The sequence below is a fragment of the Pelodiscus sinensis genome, chromosome 7 (assembly GCF_052426305.1).
Source record: "Pelodiscus sinensis isolate ZL-2025 chromosome 7, ASM5242630v1, whole genome shotgun sequence".
NCBI classification, from domain to species: Eukaryota; Metazoa; Chordata; order Testudines; family Trionychidae; genus Pelodiscus; species Pelodiscus sinensis.
The window spans coordinates 47,736,096-47,754,644 of NC_143058.1; the positions used below are offsets into that span (position 1 = coordinate 47,736,096).

Genomic DNA, 18,549 nt, shown 5'->3' on the forward strand with positions numbered 1-18,549 from the left:
GAACCAACAGGTTCCGTGGGGGCACCCTCCGGCGGGGGCCGCACTGCATGCTGGGAAGCGTAGTCTCTACGGGGTGGGGGCCGCTCCGCTAGTAGGGCTTGGCCCCACCCCGTTAGCCTGCATCTGGCGGACGCCCCCTTCCACGAGGGGTGGGGCGCTCTCCTCGCAGTATCCCCACGGCTAGAGGAGTCACGTGTCACTCGGAGGCTGCGCTTGCGGGCCTGGCGCGCAGCAGCGAACGCGCGTCCCAACGGCCAGGCTCGCTGGGTAACGGTTACGGTCACCTATTGCGGTAGCCGGGAAGCCGCCCAGTGCCCCCTTCCTCCACTAGGGATCGAAGCTGAGACCCCCGCGCTGACACCACCGGCCCGGCCGCGGGGTTTGTTAGGCGGTGAGGGGGAGGCGGTGGCGTTTGCTGCCTAGAATGCCCCGGGAGGGCAACAGGCCACCGCTAGGAACCCAGTTCTGTGTGGTTTTCCAAAAGTGGGGCTGTTATCCCCATTGTATAGATGGGGAGACTGAGGTACATGGGTCAACAGCCTGATTGCCGCGGGTTTGGTTTCTGCAAGACTGGGCAGCTGGGGCAAGCGGATTGCGATCTACGGATACAACGCCTATTGAGCTAATCCTAATGCTTTAGCTGTGCAGCCTTTTATTGAGCAAAAATAGCAAATGCCCATGGTGTGGCTGAAATACAACTGTTCAGTGGACTAATAGTGTAATAACAGCCACAGATCTATACCGTTAATTAACCTCTCAGTTAAGAGACTCACAAACCTAAGTGGTTGCCTTGGGTTTCATAGTTAGATTGTAACCATAACTTTATAAACCTTTTCTTCTGTTGGCATCTACAACTTACATTTTCATTGTACGCTAAATGAAGCACAGTATGGCTCATAAAGGGCTTCTGAACAAATACTAAGCCATCTTATATTACAAAAATTAGTTCTACTTGCCTGCAGACATTGGTATATAAAAACAGAAGATAATGGATTTAAGATTTTAAAAATTAAACTTGTCACACAATTAACTACTATCATTTATAGTATTTTGGGAGTGGGGTGGACGGAAGAACTCCACTATATGAACTTACATAAATAACCTACTATCATGCTAGGTCTTATTTTGTGATATATCAAAATTTTTGTTGCAAAAAGGTTAAATTACTTCCTTCTGCTATCACTAATCATATATTTTCGTTACAATATGCCAGATATAGCCATTGATCAGAACAGGAAGGGTGTCTGTACAACACTCTTGTGTATATTTTAGAGAACTGGCTGGAGGAAGAAATGCACACATTTTGCATTGGCATATACTTTTCTGTATAAAGAAAGAATCAGGAAAATAGCAAACTTTGAGGTGAAACTTTATAAATATGGCACCATAGGAAGTAATTTAGGAAACGTATTCTTGAATATGAGACACCTTAAAATCCAGACACTATTATCTAGTAAATAAGCCATATAGTCACAATTTTCTGACATTAAAAATTATAAAATTAATAAGAATCTGAACATATTAAGCTATGTAACTGTTTAAATATATATATCATAATGTATTCTAGGTAGAAAATAGATGTATTGAATCTAGATGTACTGAATCTAGTGTAACAGATTTAGGTGTAAATCAACGTTTTAATATCAAACAATGAAAATATATTTTTGATTAGAAAATAAAGAACCAATGGAAAAGTTTATATGAATCAAAGTTTTCCACACTTGATGATTTAAATCACTAATTTAAATTGCCTTGATTTAAATCAGTTTACCCTGACTTTTCCCTTCATCCTCTTCTAGAAAAACCTAGGGATTCTGTTACCTAAATCCACCGATTTCAGAACCATGTGAGACAAGGGGCATCTTATCTTCACAGATGGTCTTTAACTCTGCTTTGCTGCCTGATTCTGCTTCTGGCCTGGTTCTTCTACCTCAAGTTGTGGCTGCCACTGAATTTAAAAGTGAGTCCTGTAGTGTTTTGTACTTGGAAGAAGTGCTATAATTTAAAAGCCTTCCACCTGTGAATAGTTCCACTGAAGTCAAGAAGCTAGATACTGTGTTGGGTCACAACAGAGCAAATTGGGTAGAATTCACTGAAATGAAGGTTTGTATTTCAAAAAATGAAATTTGAATCCCTCAAAGATGTTTTCTGTGCTTCTGCCTTTTCTATGTGAATGAGTAATCAATAGATGGGGCCCTGATAATTAGGCAGGCCTCACTGGAGGAAAAAAAAAGAAATTACAGGGTACCATTAAAGTGATTTATTAATTTTTAGTGAGACAAATAAAACCAATTTGTCCATTTCAGAAACATGCTTTTTAAAAAAGTTGAATCAGAATTGTTGACACAAACTAAAGCAAAACAATGAGGGAAATGGAATTACAATAGAAAACATAAAGGAAACAGATACAATAAGACCTTTTGCAGTCCCAAGTTATGCATTTTTGTAGTACATAGGCTCCATTTACTGTAGAAAAAAAGTCTATATGTCTGTTCATGTGTATAATATCTCACACAAACACATATAGACCAATGGACAGTTTACAATAGTATTTTCACTGAGTTGAAAGATGCAGTGTCCAACATGCTCATAAACTAAAAATTAAATCCAAAAGATTCATAATCCAAAACAGAGAAGGAAAGGCAACAAGTAATATACAGCATGTATTCCGGAATTGTCAAAGTCAGTAGGACATCACTGACAATAAGTTCTGAACCCTTTTATTTTAAGTAATTTACATTTTATTATGTTCATCGTTTGGTAAAACCAATCCAGATAATTTTAACATGTTAATGAAATCCTCAGATTTTTTGAGCAAGGTCAGTGTAATTTTCTTGCTTTACATTTCCTGACATTCTGAGTATCGGAAGTGCCTTCTATTAATTTCGTATGGACTGATGTCTTATGTAATCGTGAAATTTTTAAGATAGTCCTAAAATGTTACTAAATATGCAAAATACCTAGCTACACCTACAAATTCCTTAATTTTACTAAAAGCCAACTAATATATTCATTATGTATACTGAAACATTGTCATTTATATTAGCATGAACCAATGAATTGTCTAAATCCTACTAATTATTTTTTATATTAGGCACTGCTGGCTGCAGTTTGGAAAAGTGTCTTGTGAATACTGGTATTGGCTTTGTTGATAATTAGGCATGTTCATAAACATGCTGTGCACTATAAGCAGGAGAGGTTAAGAAGGTTACGAGGCCAGAAAATGCAGCTACTTTTCCAGTGACAATGAATACCTGAGCTAAAATGGAATATATCTATTTATACTATTGTATATCATTTCTTTACTTGATGCGTAGAAATCCTACTAATCAACACATTCAAATTTGTAAATAACCACAGGCCAGGGTATAGATCACGCTAAGTACTGAGGAGCTCCCAGGAGGAATTAAACACCCCTGGCTTCCATTGACTATAACATGAACTCAAGGTGCTCAGCACCTTGTAGACACTGGTCACGAATATCGTACGGACAAATCATGGGCTTTACTCAGGCAAAAGTCCCATCAAGGATTGGGACAAATGACTGAGGAGACTCGTTGCCCAGCATTGATACTGAGCTGAGTGTGGAGTGTCTAAATAGGAAGGCTGGGGTAAACGGTTGAGCAAGGCTATAATAGCCCCCCTTTCTGAGTACCAGTTGATTTTGTTCTCTGCCTCACTTGTTTCCTGCTAAATTCCCGCTGAACCCTACTGATTTCCTGTGTCATAGCAAACAGGTACTACCAGCAGAACTGCCCAATGCTGCATGAGGTAGGGATATACACTCTCCCCCTACCCAAATCTGTTCTTCCCACTGGTGCAGTGTAACCGAGGTGGATCTTTGCACATGTGTAGGGCAGGGAACTGAGTCAGGACTGCAGGATTTGGCCTAGCCTACACTTTACAGTGATCTCGCTTGCATTTTTTCCTAGAATAGGTTTACAAAACAGATTTAAGTTCAGGAAAAGTATTTTTCTCTAGTTGGTACAAAACCAGCTTTTTCCAATCAACCAAAAACTACCAAAACCTTTTTAAATGCAGCTGACACACAGTGGAAAAAGGTCCCTGACATCTTAAGTTTGAAAATCATACTGTGTGGCTGTGTCTAGACTGGCCAGTTTTTCCAGAAAATCAGCCGCTTTTCCGGAAAAACTTGCCAGCTGTCTACACTGGCCGCTTGAATTTCCGCAAAAGCACTGACTTCCTACTGTAAGAAATCAGTGCTTCTTGCGGAAATACTATTCTGCTCCCTTTCAGGCAAAAGTCCCTTTTGCACAAAGCTTTTGCACAAAAGGGCCAGTGTAGGCAGCTCAGATTTGTTTTCTGCAAAAAAGCCCCGATTGTGAAAATGGCGATCGGGGCTTTTTTGCGGAAAAGCGCATCTAGATTGGCACGGACGCTTTTCCACAAAAAGTGCTTTTGCGGAAAAGCGTCCGTGCCAATCTAGACGCTCTGTTCCGAAAATGCTTTTAACGGAAAACTTTTCCGTTAAAAGTATTTCCGGAAAATCTTGCCAATCTAGACGCAACCTATATGTTTCTGTACAGAATCTGCCTCTTTTTCTGGAAAAAAAAAAAAAAAAGCAAATGTGTTGCTAGGATTTTGAACTAAAACTGAAAACTTTAGGGCTCAGATTTTTTTTTATCTAGACTTTAGTGTTTTTAAGATTGAAATACTAATGGCCAAATTCTGCACTCACTTTCACCAGTACAATACTACTGATTTTAACAAAACTGTATCAGTGTGTTTGAAAGTAGAATTTGATGAGAATCATGTTACATGCTTTCATTTGCTTTCTTGTGGAAGAACAGAATCATTGCATTAGTCAGCAGTTTCTGAATTTTGACTCACAATAGAAAAGATACCACAAGACAGGAGAAATAGATGGAGGCAATTACAAATAGCTGCTTGATTGATGGTTGACATTGTTAAGGCCTTAACTGTATGTCAGGTTGCAGTGCTGTTGAATTCCCCTCACTGCCAGTGGGTGTTGCTATGGGCAACAGTGCACTGAACCCAGTAAAAAGGAAAGGAAATATGGGAAAAAATCTTGGAGGAAGCTATAGGATACGTACTATAAATTGTTACACTTAGCAATATGCATTATCAAAATTCAGGACAGCTACATATAGCTGCCAGTATTACCAAGTCAGTCATGGTGTCTGCTTTTCCAATAAAGCACATATTATATAAATAAGTTTAATACCGGTTTGCAGCACACCATCTCATCTTTTTCATTACTAGGGAAAGAGTGAAGAGGTGGAAAGGTAACAGAAGCAAGTTCATACAGTAAATGTATTTACCTCTGGATAGCATACATGTCTCCTTCTCCCTCCCCATTTCTCTTTGGTAGCAAACATGATATGGTTCAGTGATTTAGATAACTAGATTTTCTTGCACTGGTTCTGGATTATTCAGGCATTCTAATCTCTACACAAATTATAAATAGTACAAACATTTTAATAAATGGATATAGTTTTACAAATTGTCAATTAGAAGTAATAGTCGGATTTTCAAAAATGCTTAGTGCATTGCCCATCTTACTTAGGTGCTCATGAGAGAGAATGGTACTCGGCTCTTATGAAAATCTGTTCCTGTAAGTCATTCTGATTTTTGTTACAGCAATGACAATCCAGGGTATCTCCACTGAAGTGAGAGGTGTTATTCTGTTTTGCTGACAGTGTAAAAGAGATTAGAATCTGGTTTTAATTTCTTATGCTGTTTTTGCCTAGTGGTAGCCATTCCTAGTTTCAAATTGCCATTGTCAGGGCCTCCAGTAACTGATGACCCTAGTAGCTTTCTTTTTTCCTGAAGGGGCAATTTCATGCTTAAGAAGCCCTAAAGATGGGAAGCATTCTGTCATGCGTCCTCTTGTATTCACGTGCTTGGAATAGAGCAAGCAGTCTCAAATCATGGATTACAGTGCTGTTTTGCCAAGGATTTCTGCACTGATTGGAAGAGGCCAACTTTAGTGTGGTCACTGAGAACTAGGCATGCTTGAATTCTTTATCACAACTGATCAACATTTTACTTACAACGGTTCAGATATGTTACCCTGGATTTGCTTTCTGCTAGTTGTAATTGGATAAAAGACATGGTAAGAGAAATAAGAGGTAGTCGATATCTAGTGTGATGGTACTCTATTTCTCCATCATTTCTTATGGGGTAACAGTCAAAATATTTATCTCAGTTGGAAATTATATCAGAAAGACACATCCAAAGTAAACTCTTCAATGCACATTCTTCAGCACAAAGCAATACATTTCCCTTTTTATCCTATTTTTGTTAAAGGCTATTAGTTCTTTCCTTAGGTAAAATGCAGCTTAAAAATGAAACAGTTTTTCTAAAAGAATGAACCCAAATTACCATGCAGTAATTTTTGCCTTTATACAGATTTCCACCTGCAAAGTAATTCACTGCATTGTTAATATGAATATTTTAGGGGAACTGGGACAGATTTATATTTTTAAAGATAATAAAGTTTATTTTTAAATGTAGCAGACAGGCAATTCTAAAGGCTCTGATCAATCACTAAGCAGCTTTGTTGTAAAAAAATACTTTTGTAGAATACAAAGCAGGCATTTCAGAATGCTCAAGCATGACAGAGAAGGAATGAGAAAGACATTACAAAAGCAGGCATAATTGGTTCATAACAAATACTGAAAAGATGCAAAACAACAAAGTAATTACACAGTCTTCAGTTTTCCTGCAGCTCCTTGCATATGCATTGATAATTGTGCATTCCCAGTCTGCTCTGTATTATTAATTTTATTAAGATGTAAATTCTTGTATTTCAGTCTGCAGTCTGGTGTGGTGGTGTGTTTTTTTGTTTGTTTTTTAAACAACAGCAGTTGAAATGTGATGGAGCTCAATGACTGCTTCTGCTATGCCTTCTATGTGATTCCAGATATCAGCATCATCTTATCTCAGGTCTTTTCAGACCAACTGAACACCTACATAAAAGCCAAATCATGGCCAGCGAAATTATATCCAATCAATTAATCATGTCAGTGGAAGCATTTTTTAAAAATGATGTGGCTGAGCTTAGGACTGCCTTGCAGACAGCTGTCGTCATAACAGCAGCTGATGTTCACAGGCTTAATGTATGTCTTCAAGAGAGACAGAAAAGCTAGAAGAAGAGGAACAGGGTGTTGTCTGGGAGAGAAGTGTTTTCTGGTGCAGCTCCTCCCATTTACCCCTGTTTACTGCCACAGAGTCCAACATGGGCTTCAGTTTCACATTCACCTTCACTAGAGACTGGAGAAAGATATAAAGGAAGAGAGGAAAAAAAAATATTGACAATATCTCTGATCCAACATCTAGGAAAAAGGGCTAAACCAATAGGCTGTGTCTAGACTGCATCCCTTTTCCGTAAAAGGGATGCAAATTAGACACATTGCAATTGCAAATGAAGCGGGGGAGGGATTTAAATCCCCGCCGCTTCATTTGCATAAACATGGCTGCCATTTTTTCCGGCTCGGAGCTTTGCCGGAAAAAAGCGCCAGTCTAGATGCGGATCTTTCAGAAAATAAAGCTTTTTCCAAAAGATCCCTTATTCCTTTTAAAATAAGGAATAAGGGATCTTTCGGAAAAGGCTTTATTTTCTGAAAGATCCGCGTCTAGACTGGCTCTTTTTTCCGGCAAAATGATGCAGTCTAGACACAGCCATACTGTTAACTTCAAACATTCAAATATCATGAGATTGAAAGCTCAAACCCAGAAGATAAATAAAAAGAACCTAAAATGTATTGGCTTAAAATGTCATGATTTTAAGCCAGAGTGAAATCAGGTTACATTTTCAAACTACTTGCCACAATCATGAGACACACCCCCACCGCCACTACAGCCTTTTAATACTGGGTAAAGCAGTAGTAGTGTAAAGGGCTTGAAAAGCCCTGTATGTGGCTAAGTAAAATGCTTCCCAGTGTAAGCACTGGGACAGACAGCCATAAGCTTTTCTTTCACAGACCTTTCACAATTCTCAGGTATAGGGTATGTGTTGGGAGTTGGGATGCAGCATGCAGTGTTATGGAGATTCCAGGCAGCAATGCAACCCATAGAGCAGGGTTACTCAACTTTGGCCTTGTAGGCCACAATGATACCCACAGCACATGCCGAGAGCCGCAACTTAAGTGTGGTTGCGTGTACGTTCAAATAGCTTCTTTCACACTGACGGGCATGAATACAAAGATTAAGGCAAGACAAATGGAGAGGTGTGTTGTATTAAGTCAGTTCTGCTGATATTAATAAAATGCAATATTTACCCGATTTCCACCCATATGAGCAATGACAGTCCAGGAATTTAACTACTTAAAATGCATATCAACAGAAGACCATTATATTGACTCGCCGTTGTGGAATGTGTTCCCACTGGAGGCCATGTTCAAGGTTCCCATGCAAATATGTTCAAGGCTCTTCTGCAAATATGTTGGAAGAGCAGACGTGTTCCCTGGATGTGGCGGAGTGTTTCCGTGATACCATAGTCTAGACATACACTAAGGCTATGTTTACACTACAAACAAAGCAATGAGTAGTCCTGTGACATCTTAGACATTAACAAAAATATATATAGTGTCATGAGCTTTCATGGGTAAAATCCACTTCATCAGATGATGTGCTGGAGTGGAAATTATAAGAACCAAGGTATTTATAAGGAGGCGGGGGAGAAGTGCACTGGTGCTAAAGAGGCTAATTAAGTAGGCTGGAATTGTCCCATTCTTAGCTTCTGACGTAAAAATGTGGTTGTTAGAGGCAGGGAAGACTGGCTTTATAATATGACATCCAGTTAATGTCTTTGTTCAAGCCCAGGGAAACACTGTCAGATTTGTAGATGAATACCAATTGCACACTCTCTCTCTGTAATTGGCTGATGAAATTTCTTTGTAGAAGAATGGCTACTTTTAAACCCATGATTGACCAGGCAGGTAAAAATGTCCCCCCTACAAGTTTGTGTCTTGTCTTATTTTTGATGTCTGATTTGTGTCCAAGGTATAAATGCAACCCGGAGGTCATAAGATATGCAAGGTTTCAAATAAAAGGAAGTGTAACTGCTGTATTATTCTATCTGCAGCCCTTTTAATTAATAATGTAAGGCCTCTATTTGTAGATTGGATAGTCTGCTTTCGATGATGGAAAGTGAAGTGCATGTCTGTAATCCATGGAGGAATGTCATGAGAAAGGAGAATGAAGGAGAAGACAACAAACACTGATTTTATAGACATGCAGAATGTTTAAAAATATAGAGGTGGATAAGTATGGAGTTTTTGCTATTAAACCTGTTGTTTAAACCAAATCATCAAGATATTCATCAGCAATCAACTTAAATGGCCTCAAGACCCCAGAAGACTGTTTAGTATTATAGGTTAATATGGATACCCTGCAAGCTATGGGGACTTGGTTAGCTACTGGAATAAGTCTTGGCAGATTTTTAATTGAGTGCCTGCATGATAATTAAAGTTCAATGGCCTGATTTGAAGATGTGCTGAGCATCTGCAATGTCAGCAGATTCAGTAGGAAATGCAAGTGCTCAGCATTTTTGAAAATCAGACCATAAGTACTAATTAATTTTGTCTAGAGCATGGAGTAAATCTACTGTGAATTGCTTCAACTATGCAATTACCACGGAGTAAAATGTGAAGCCCGATGGGTAGGGTTGATGACAGGGTATAAACTGATTGCCCAGTAAGATCGCAGAGATGTTATTGCCTGACAGTAGCATTTCATTACTTTGTAACGATATTTTAGGACTTTGCTTGTTTAAATGAACAATGTTTCCATTGGTGCAAACTAGCTCCTTTCTGAGCTCTCTCTATTTTAGCCCTTTATTTCAGAGAACAGTGTGTTTTTGGAAATCTGAGACACACCCAAATATAAGCATTAACATCAGTGATAGAAACTCACTGCTGGTGAACAGCCAATCTCCTTCATAATTTGGAGGCAGTCAATTCAACATACACTCCTGATGGCAATTCACCAGGAACTTCCTATGCAAAGCATCTTGTCATGGCAATGGCAATGCTTGCACAGATGTACATCAACAGAGAGGGATAGAGCTGGCAGAAATGTCTTGAATTTTCAAAACTTTGAAGAAAAAAGGTACACATTTTTGATAAAATAATTTTTTAAAAATCACTTTTGAATTGTCCTTAGAGATGTAGCTTTGTACACTCAGACCTTCATGCTCCCATCACCTGAAAGCACAGAATGATCTGCACCTCACCGAGGCCATAGATGTTTATGCTGCTAATGTATATCTGCAGTGCCTACAGTGAATTGAAAGGCGATGTAGGAGCCCGGGAAATAGAGCATCCCTGGCACTGCCTTATAGTGATTCTTCAGATCCTGACAGACTTGCACTGGCCTGCTGTTGTGCCAGGTCTCTTGTTCCAGGTCAAAAATAAGACTTCTAGGCCAGGGCATCTCTATGCACATGCTCTATATAGCTTATACAATATGGGTGATAATATGTGGGTCCTAGAATGATGACATTCAAGGTCTATTCTTTGTTTTCTGTGGGCCCTAGTCATTTCTCCTCTTGCTGTGCAGTCAATCTGTTGCATACCAAAGATGGTGACTTCATACTGGTTGATGAAGGTGGAGTTGCTGGTATTCTACATGGCCAAAATATTCATCTGCCACGCATACTGTGCAGTACCTTTGCTTGAGGTTTCCACTATTCCCTTAATTTGAGGTTCTTAAAATTAAGCAGAAAGGACCAAATCCTGCTCCTGACTCCTAAAAGGCCTACAGTTGGCCCTCGCTATACTTGGAATGGATTCAACCACACTTTTTGAATCACAAGTTAATTGACAGATTTTGTGTGCTGCGAAGATCTTTTTGATTCACCATGTGGATATATACATTTTTTGTAAATTTGGATGTAACTGTACATTTAATAGGACTCAGGTATTTACAGACTAAACAACAAGGATGAGGACACTTTCAGGATTTTTCATGTACTCTTTATGATTACCTTAGGATATTAAAATTAACTAAAATAAATTAAAAGTAAAATTTCACAGTGAATAAACCATATCTTTGATTTTTCACTCTTATTACAGGAAATTCTGTTAAATAGTTAACACAGAGTAATCTTGAAAAAAACTTTAGCTTTTATTACCCATTAGTTGAGCTACCCTGTTAGTTAGAAATGGTCCACAATGCTGATTTTGCATAGAGGTTTATCAAATGTCTTTATTCAAGCATTGATTTCATGTTTCAAACACTACTTCTGTATTGTATAGTTTGGCTTTGAGGCCCCTTTATTTTGACCTGCTTTTAATTAAACCTGCTACGATAATTCTAGCTTTTATTTTAATTTTTCTGAGTACCAAAGAATTTCACTAGGACTTTTCTGATATAAACTACACAAACTGGATTTTACTTGTGCCTGAGATGTAATTAAAAACTCATTTTTACTCATATCTGGCCCTGTTTTACTTATTAAATGCCTTTTTAAATCAATTTTCTTTTATGAAGCTTCTGCAAAATAATTTTAACAGCAACGCATTTCTCTGTTCCCTGGCAGGTTCTTCAGCATTTACTACATTCACAGCATCTGTTCATGATCCAAATTATTCACCAATTTATTCCTAATGCTATTTAAGATTAGTTGGCTCTAACCCAGTCAGGGTTCTTCACCTCTGGCTCTTTGTTCTACAACTTACTTTCTATTTTATTGAACGAAAATCCCTTAAGTACTGTTCATTCATCCTTTTCTTTCATTTATTCCTCATAGGAATTGATGTCAGTGATCCATTTAATTCAGTGTCCACATTGATAAAATCCAGTCTAGCTCCTACTGATGCAAATTTCCCATTGACTTCAGTGGGCAAATCATTTGTCCCAGGTAGCTGCATGAAAACTAGATGTTTCAGAAAAAATCACAAACCACCAATAATGCATCTGTTATTGTCTTAGTTTTTGTACCTTAAGAAAAATTCTTCATGTCCTCCAGATGGTGATCAATTTATACTCAAGCAAAAGAAGAATCCTACATTGGCAAGAAACCTGTAGGCCTGTTCATTTCTATGTGGTAGGCTAGTCACATGAATAACAGGTGCAGGATCAGGCCATAAGATCTTTTTAAAGTTATCTGAGCCATTGTTTGTTTCCATCTTCCATTACAAAAAAAATGTTAAAAAAAAACCATACATGCTGGCTATCCAGGCACTCAAAAATTAGTAAATAATAGTAAAGTTGCCATATCTAAATATACCTCTTTCCCTTTGTGTCTATGTATTGAAGATTAAATAGTTTTGATTAAATAGTTTTTCTCAAATGGTAGTATTTCACAATTTTTTTTCTACAAATTCAAACTGCTGTAGTATCTTTTTGTTGCTCTGTATAGGCCCCACAAAGAGAGAAGGACTGGTTGTGGAAAAGATACATAGTGCATGATATATTCACTGTGCATTTTATAGGATGCAGCTGACAAAGGTGTAAGAAAAAAGTCTGACATAACTTATATTACTTGAAAAGAAATGTGGAAGTTGTCATAATGCTTTGATAATGCATCTGTGCAAGAGGGAAGAGATAAGACTGTACAGCAATACGGAAGATATCAATGGGAGGATGGCAAACAGAGCTGCCTGCCTGTGATCAAAGATGGTAAGATTAGATATGATTTTGACTGGCATACCATTGGCTTTAGCAGCCTGTCCTGCAGCTACTACAGACTTTGCCTGTTTCTAACTGGTGCACATATTCAGGTAGTCTGAGTGGAGAATTGAGGGTCAGGATTTCTCGACTTCTTATCCTAGCTGACACTGACTCCCTGTGCAGCCTAGGATAAATTAATGAACCTCTCTGCCCCATTTCCCCTATATGTAAAATGTGGATAATAATTTTGCCTACCTTACAGACACGGAGTAAAGATTGGGGTATGTACTTGCACTTCAGGTAGAGAAATAAGTGCTGCTTGAGTAAGTTCCCCCATGCTAGCAGTGACGATGTGGGTCACATGGGCTTGAATGCAGGCTGGCAATGTGAGTGTGTACCCAAGGTCCCTGGCAAGCAAGTCATGTTCACTGCTATTTTTACCATGCTAATTTAATTAAAGCTAGTACAGGTATACCCCTGATTGCAGTATAAATGTACTCTTAGCATGTTCTGCTGTGCTGTGTAATAATGGCACCCTCGTGCTCTGAAGAGCTGATCCCTGCTGACTACAGCAATGGGACTGGTCATTGAGGAAGATGCTAGTCAGCATGAGTAAAGGATCAGAATTTATCCTGTGTTCAATATTCATAGAGACCAGGTGATCATTGAACCAGGACCCCTGTAATCTGATAGCAGCTCAGTCAGTGTGTTAAAGGAATGTCTCCTAGTGACAAAAGTGAGAAAAGACACTAAGTTTTCTATCTTAGAAGTTACCCCTAAAAATATATTTAACTGTCTCTGTTCTTCACTACTAAAATTCCAAACATGAATTTTTGGCGCACAGACATTATTTAATAAAGCTTTCAAAGGAACAACATGTTTGCCTGGATGTTCTCTTGCAAGTAAGTGGTGATTGCTATGGACAGAACGGCCACCAGGGAACCTATGCTTTTTCCGCTTGCCTCTTCTTGAGCAAAAACCCCCTCTTCCCCATCCACATATGCCTTTTTGCGCAAGAGCTCTTGCGCAAAAAGGCATTCTTCCACATAGAATGAGGATTACCAATTGCGCAAAAACCCCTCTGATCTTTCAATTTACTTGCGCAAAAACGTGCTTGTATGGATGGGGTGTGGATGCTCCACGAGTTTTTGTGGAAAAACGGCCATTTTTCTGCAAAAACTCTGTAGTGTAGACATAGCCCAACTGTGACAAGATTGCAGCCCAAGAAAATATGGCTGCAGCTCTAATATTTATAAAACAAATTATGCATAAGAGACATTTATTTTGAGTATGTCAGAATGTTATAGGTCCCCATGTTTACTCTGCTTTGGAATCCACTGATTTCTAATTACTCACTTTATTGTGTAGGAACTTCGTGATTTGGAAGGAGAAGTTAAGAAGTTAGGCTATGTTTACACAGCAGCGTTATTTCAGAATAACATCAGTTATTCCGAAATAATGTAGTGCGTGTCTACACAGCAAGCCCGTTATTTCAAAATAAATTTGAAATAACAAGCTTCTTACTCCAACTCCTGTAACCTTCATTGTTTAAGGAGTAAGGGAAGTTGAAGGAAGAGTGTTCTATTTTGAAATAACTGTTGTGCAGACAGCGCCAAAAGTCGAAATAAGCTATTTTGACTTAAGCAACACAATTAGCGTAGCTCAAGTTGAGTAGCTTATTTTGAGTTTAGCCCTGCTGTGTAAATGTGCCCTCAGTGACCTGGAAGCATAGAGATAAATTCAAATACAATATAAGTGTTTTATACTTCACTAAAGTTGATGGGATAACAACAGAGCTGAATAGAATTTTGCTGATGTGGCTTTCATAAGAAGATGTATGCCAGAGGTCAACCATTTATCTGATACTCCTTGAATTGTTTTGAGGTTAGAAGAAAATGGGACCTACAGCTCAGCCAGCCACAGCTTTGGTCTGACAGAAAATGTTCTGCAAAACCAAAATCATCTCTCGGTTTGCTATCTCCACGTGCATGCTAGTACTGAAAAACAAAACTCTATTGCTAAAAGAAGACTGTTTTCTGGAGGCTTGCTACGGAAGATAAAGGACAAAAGCTTGAATACATTTTTATGGAGTTATGTGCAAACTTTAGGGCTTTGTTTTATGGATGAAAAGCCAGTTTTGTTCCAGATGCAAAACTCCAAAAGAGATAAGTGCACCACAAGAGAAGGCTGCAATTGTAGAAAAAGACTCTGCTCTCCCCATGATGGGTAGCCCATAAGGGACAAGCACAGCCTCCAAAAACCTGGCTGGGAAAGTGTGAGACTAGGGCAGCTGGAGATGCACTTAATCATTGCATTCCTTTAGGATTTCTGTTAGTGCAGTTTCTTGGAGACTACCAATATAATTTACAGCTGCTATCTCCAATGAAACTGCCAAAGGAGGGCAGTGAAGAAAACAGTGCCTGCCCTCCCTAGGGAATGAATGCACCTGGATATAGTAACCCCCAATAGTGCACGAGGAGCAAACTGTGAGCAGGAGTGATCTGGCATACAAAATATATTCAGCATCCTCTGAACTGAACAGTTATTAAAGTTTCCTTCTTCTGATAGCGAAACATTCTGTATACTTCCAAAATAATGCTGCAGTATCTGTTTCTAATAAAGTTATGGCTGGCTGGATTAATAAAACAAACTTCTTTTATTGATAAAAATGACCCATATGTTATAATGAAGAAAATGTGTATAATACTTTTAACTTATTTGTAGCAAAGTGTGCTCTGATCAGAGTAAAAATTGTTCTTGTCAAAGGGAAGAAATGTGACTGAGAGATTGGAAATCTATTGAAATAGCTCAACTGATATATTGCTACAGTTTCCAGGCAATCTGATAGTTAATCTGTTCATAATCATTTAATATAACCCAGGATTCAGTATTTCTTTTCCATGAAAAGATGACTTACTGTTTCATAAATACCAATATAATCTTTTATTTGGTTCTGCAATTCTTGGTTTTGGTCTTGATCCTATATATTTTACACCACAGTTTGTGCAAAATCTGAGATGACTCTTTCCTGTCAACATTTGTTTTGAGGAGCGATCAATGCCTTCTGCCTTGCCATTAAATAGATTTTGAAAAACTTGTTAATCCATATCAATTTCATATCCTTATTTAGATCTTTGAAATTATCCTCAGCTGGGAATTCTGCAGGCTATTGTGATTCTGTGGTGTTCAACGCGCTAAAAGTGTTTCATCCATCATCATTTCTAGTCCTTTTCTGATGCAATGTAGTTTGTTCTTTGTCTTTCTTGAAAACTGAATGGCTGTTAAATTATCCATTTATCTTCCTTCAGATTTGCTGTACTCACTCTGGTGGTTGTCTTTTTTTTTTTTTTTTTTTACCTTATCTGACAACTTTTCAGTCTGTTTTCTCTGCTCTGAATGTGGATCTTCATTTGCCACCAATTCCTTCTCACTGTACAGGCCAGATAATTGTGTTGTTTTCTCATTTGAAAATTGTGTAATTGCACAGATCGTTCACCACCTTTTTAATAGGTGATGTTGAAAAGCCTCAAATGTGAGAAATCTGGCTCCAGTGCAGTCAGTAGCAGATCTCTCTGGCTACGTCTACACTGCAGGTTTCTTGTACAAGAGCACGTCAACACTGCCATGTGCTTTTGCACAAGGGAGTGTCCACACTGCCAAAAACAGCTTTTTTTTGCACAAAAACTCTGCAGTATAGACGTAACCCCAGTGACTTCACCAGGACAATCATTTCAGCCAATATTCTGTCATCTATTCAGGCCTTCTCTGAAAAGCCATAGTTGTTGGCTTGTCATTTCAGCACAGGGCTGGATGGGCTTTCCTTTGTGGATTGTCAATACAGGTTGAACCTCTCTAGTCCAGCACCCTTGGATGGCGAAGCAGAGAATTTGCCGAACCACAGGAGATCAATATTGTCTAGCACCATTACTAACACTTCCACTGCTTATTTGGCTCTTAGAAGACAATTGGAGTAAATTACAGCTAAATAACATCACAGAATACTGAGAGCCAGTACTGATGGCTGTAAGCAAACTTTATGGGACTCTGGGAAACTTGGCCACAGCCATAGTAAGTAGGAAAAAATCCAACAAAAATAATGAGCACTTTTCTCTATGTACAAATAGCCTTGGTCACTATCAAATATGGATACCTGTACAAAAACATTCACACAAGCATTCATGAGGTGTGAATATGAGACAGAAATTTGGTTGGAATTTCAATGCATGTTCCTGATCACCATTTTGGCTGCTTGCAACCAGATTTTAGATTTTACCTTGGTAAAGAATTCAGGACTTGGCCCTATGTTTGCTAACTTCTTTTAAACCATCCCATTCAATAAATTCTGTGCAGAAGCACACTTTGAAAGGCAATATCAAAATCCTGAACAGAGATCCATTGTTCCCCAGCCAAAACTCTCACTGAATTCAGTAGGGACTGTAGCTGAATAAAGGCTGCATCAGGATTTAGTATCATGTCCACAATCCTTAAACTTCCCTTCTTGTGAAAGGTATACAGGCATGGATCTAAGAAGGGACTCCTGTGTTGCAATGCCTAACCTTTAGGTACCTAGAAAAATCACAGGGATAACAATGCAATCCACAAAAGCTGAGTTAGTGTTGAGGCTCCCTGTACAATGTGTAGGGACAGATAAGCAGCTCAGATAAGCAACAATGGAAATCCATCAACCATACGAAGAAACTCGTACAGATACAGACAGACATCATCTTTCTATCCAAGTGCAAGAAGATGGACATCGTACCCAAAGGACTGAAAGTGAACAATCCATTAAGATCAACAATGGAAATCCAGCTCAGAGTGTGATTCACAAAAGCCAGCATGCTAGGCAATAAGCCACATAAACAAGCCAATGAGAGATGCTAGTAAGGAGTGTGAGTGCCATTAGCCCCATCACTCTTATAGATATGTGCTGAGTGTGCTTGTCTCTGCTAGCAATCATAGAAGAGTAGAGTTTAAAGAAACCTCAGAAGATCATTTAGTCCAGTGGTCTCCAACCTTTTAAAGCACAAGATCATTTTTTGAATTTGTCAGTCCAAGATCTACCTCAAATCCAAATACCCCTGCCCCTCCTCTTCTTGAGGCCCTGCACCCACCCACCCCTTTGCCAAGGCCTTGCCCTCCTCACTCTGTGAAGATGGGGTACAGGGGAGTGGGAGAGTGACATCAGTGCCCCCTGCCTCTATCTCCCCCATCCCACACAACAAGCAGGAGGCTCCCAAGGGGCAGTTCTGAGGCTCTGGGCAGGATCAGCAGAGCGGTGGGGGAGGGGCGGGCAGCTGAAGTGCCTCCCAGCCAAACCAGTCAGGATCACCTGTCAGAGGTTCCAAGATCTACAGGTAGATTCTGATCTACTGGTTGGTGACCACTGATCTAGTCCAACCCCCAGCTCAAAGCAGTGCCAACCCCAACAATCATTCCAGCCAGGGCTTTGTCAAGCCTGACCTCGAAAACTTCTAAGCATGGAGATTGCAACACTTCCCTAGGTAACCCATTCCAGTGCTTCAACACCCTCCTAGTGAAATAGTTTTTCCTAATATCCAACCTAGACCTTCCCTTCTGCAACTTGAGACCATGACTCCTTGTCCTGTCATATGTCACCAGTGAAAATAGCTTGGCTTCATCCTCTTTGCAATCTACCTGCAGGTAGTTGAAGGCTGCTATCAAATCCCAACCCGCCATTCTCTTCTGCAAACTGAATAAGCCAAGTTCCTTTCAGCCTCTCCTCATAAGTTATGCACCCAACTCTCTAATAATTTTCATTGCCCTCCAATGGACTCCTTGATTTTCTGCAATAGGCAGCCAAAAACTGGATGCATTACTCCAGATGTGGCCTCACCAGTGCTCAATAGAAGGGAATAATCACTTCCCTCGATCTGCTGGCAACGTTCCTATCAATGCAGCCCAATATGCCATTAGCCATCTTGGTAACAA

The 18,549-nt window shown here is 39.3% G+C and overlaps 1 protein-coding gene and 1 long non-coding RNA gene across 4 annotated transcripts in view; one reads left to right on the forward strand and one right to left on the reverse strand.

Moving 5' to 3' along the window:
* The first annotated feature begins 22 nt into the window (after positions 1-22).
* LOC149524068 (uncharacterized) lies at positions 23-13,449 on the forward strand. Of its 3 annotated transcripts, none has more exons than XR_016350056.1 (3): positions 23-379; positions 1,800-1,960; positions 9,107-13,449. It is a non-coding gene; the product is annotated as an uncharacterized LOC149524068 (long non-coding RNA). The 3 variants fall into 3 exon arrangements; XR_016350057.1 differs by having other exon boundaries at positions 23-267; XR_016350055.1 differs by lacking the exon at positions 23-379 and adding an exon at positions 384-523.
* PDE11A (phosphodiesterase 11A) overlaps positions 6,811-18,549 on the reverse strand; it is a 128,721-nt gene continuing 116,982 nt past the window's right edge. Inside the window, exon 18 of the mRNA XM_075933714.2 lies at positions 6,811-7,257. Within this exon, the coding sequence (XP_075789829.2) occupies positions 7,099-7,257 (159 nt within the window). The 3' untranslated portion in view covers positions 6,811-7,098. The remainder of the gene's footprint in view (positions 7,258-18,549) is intronic.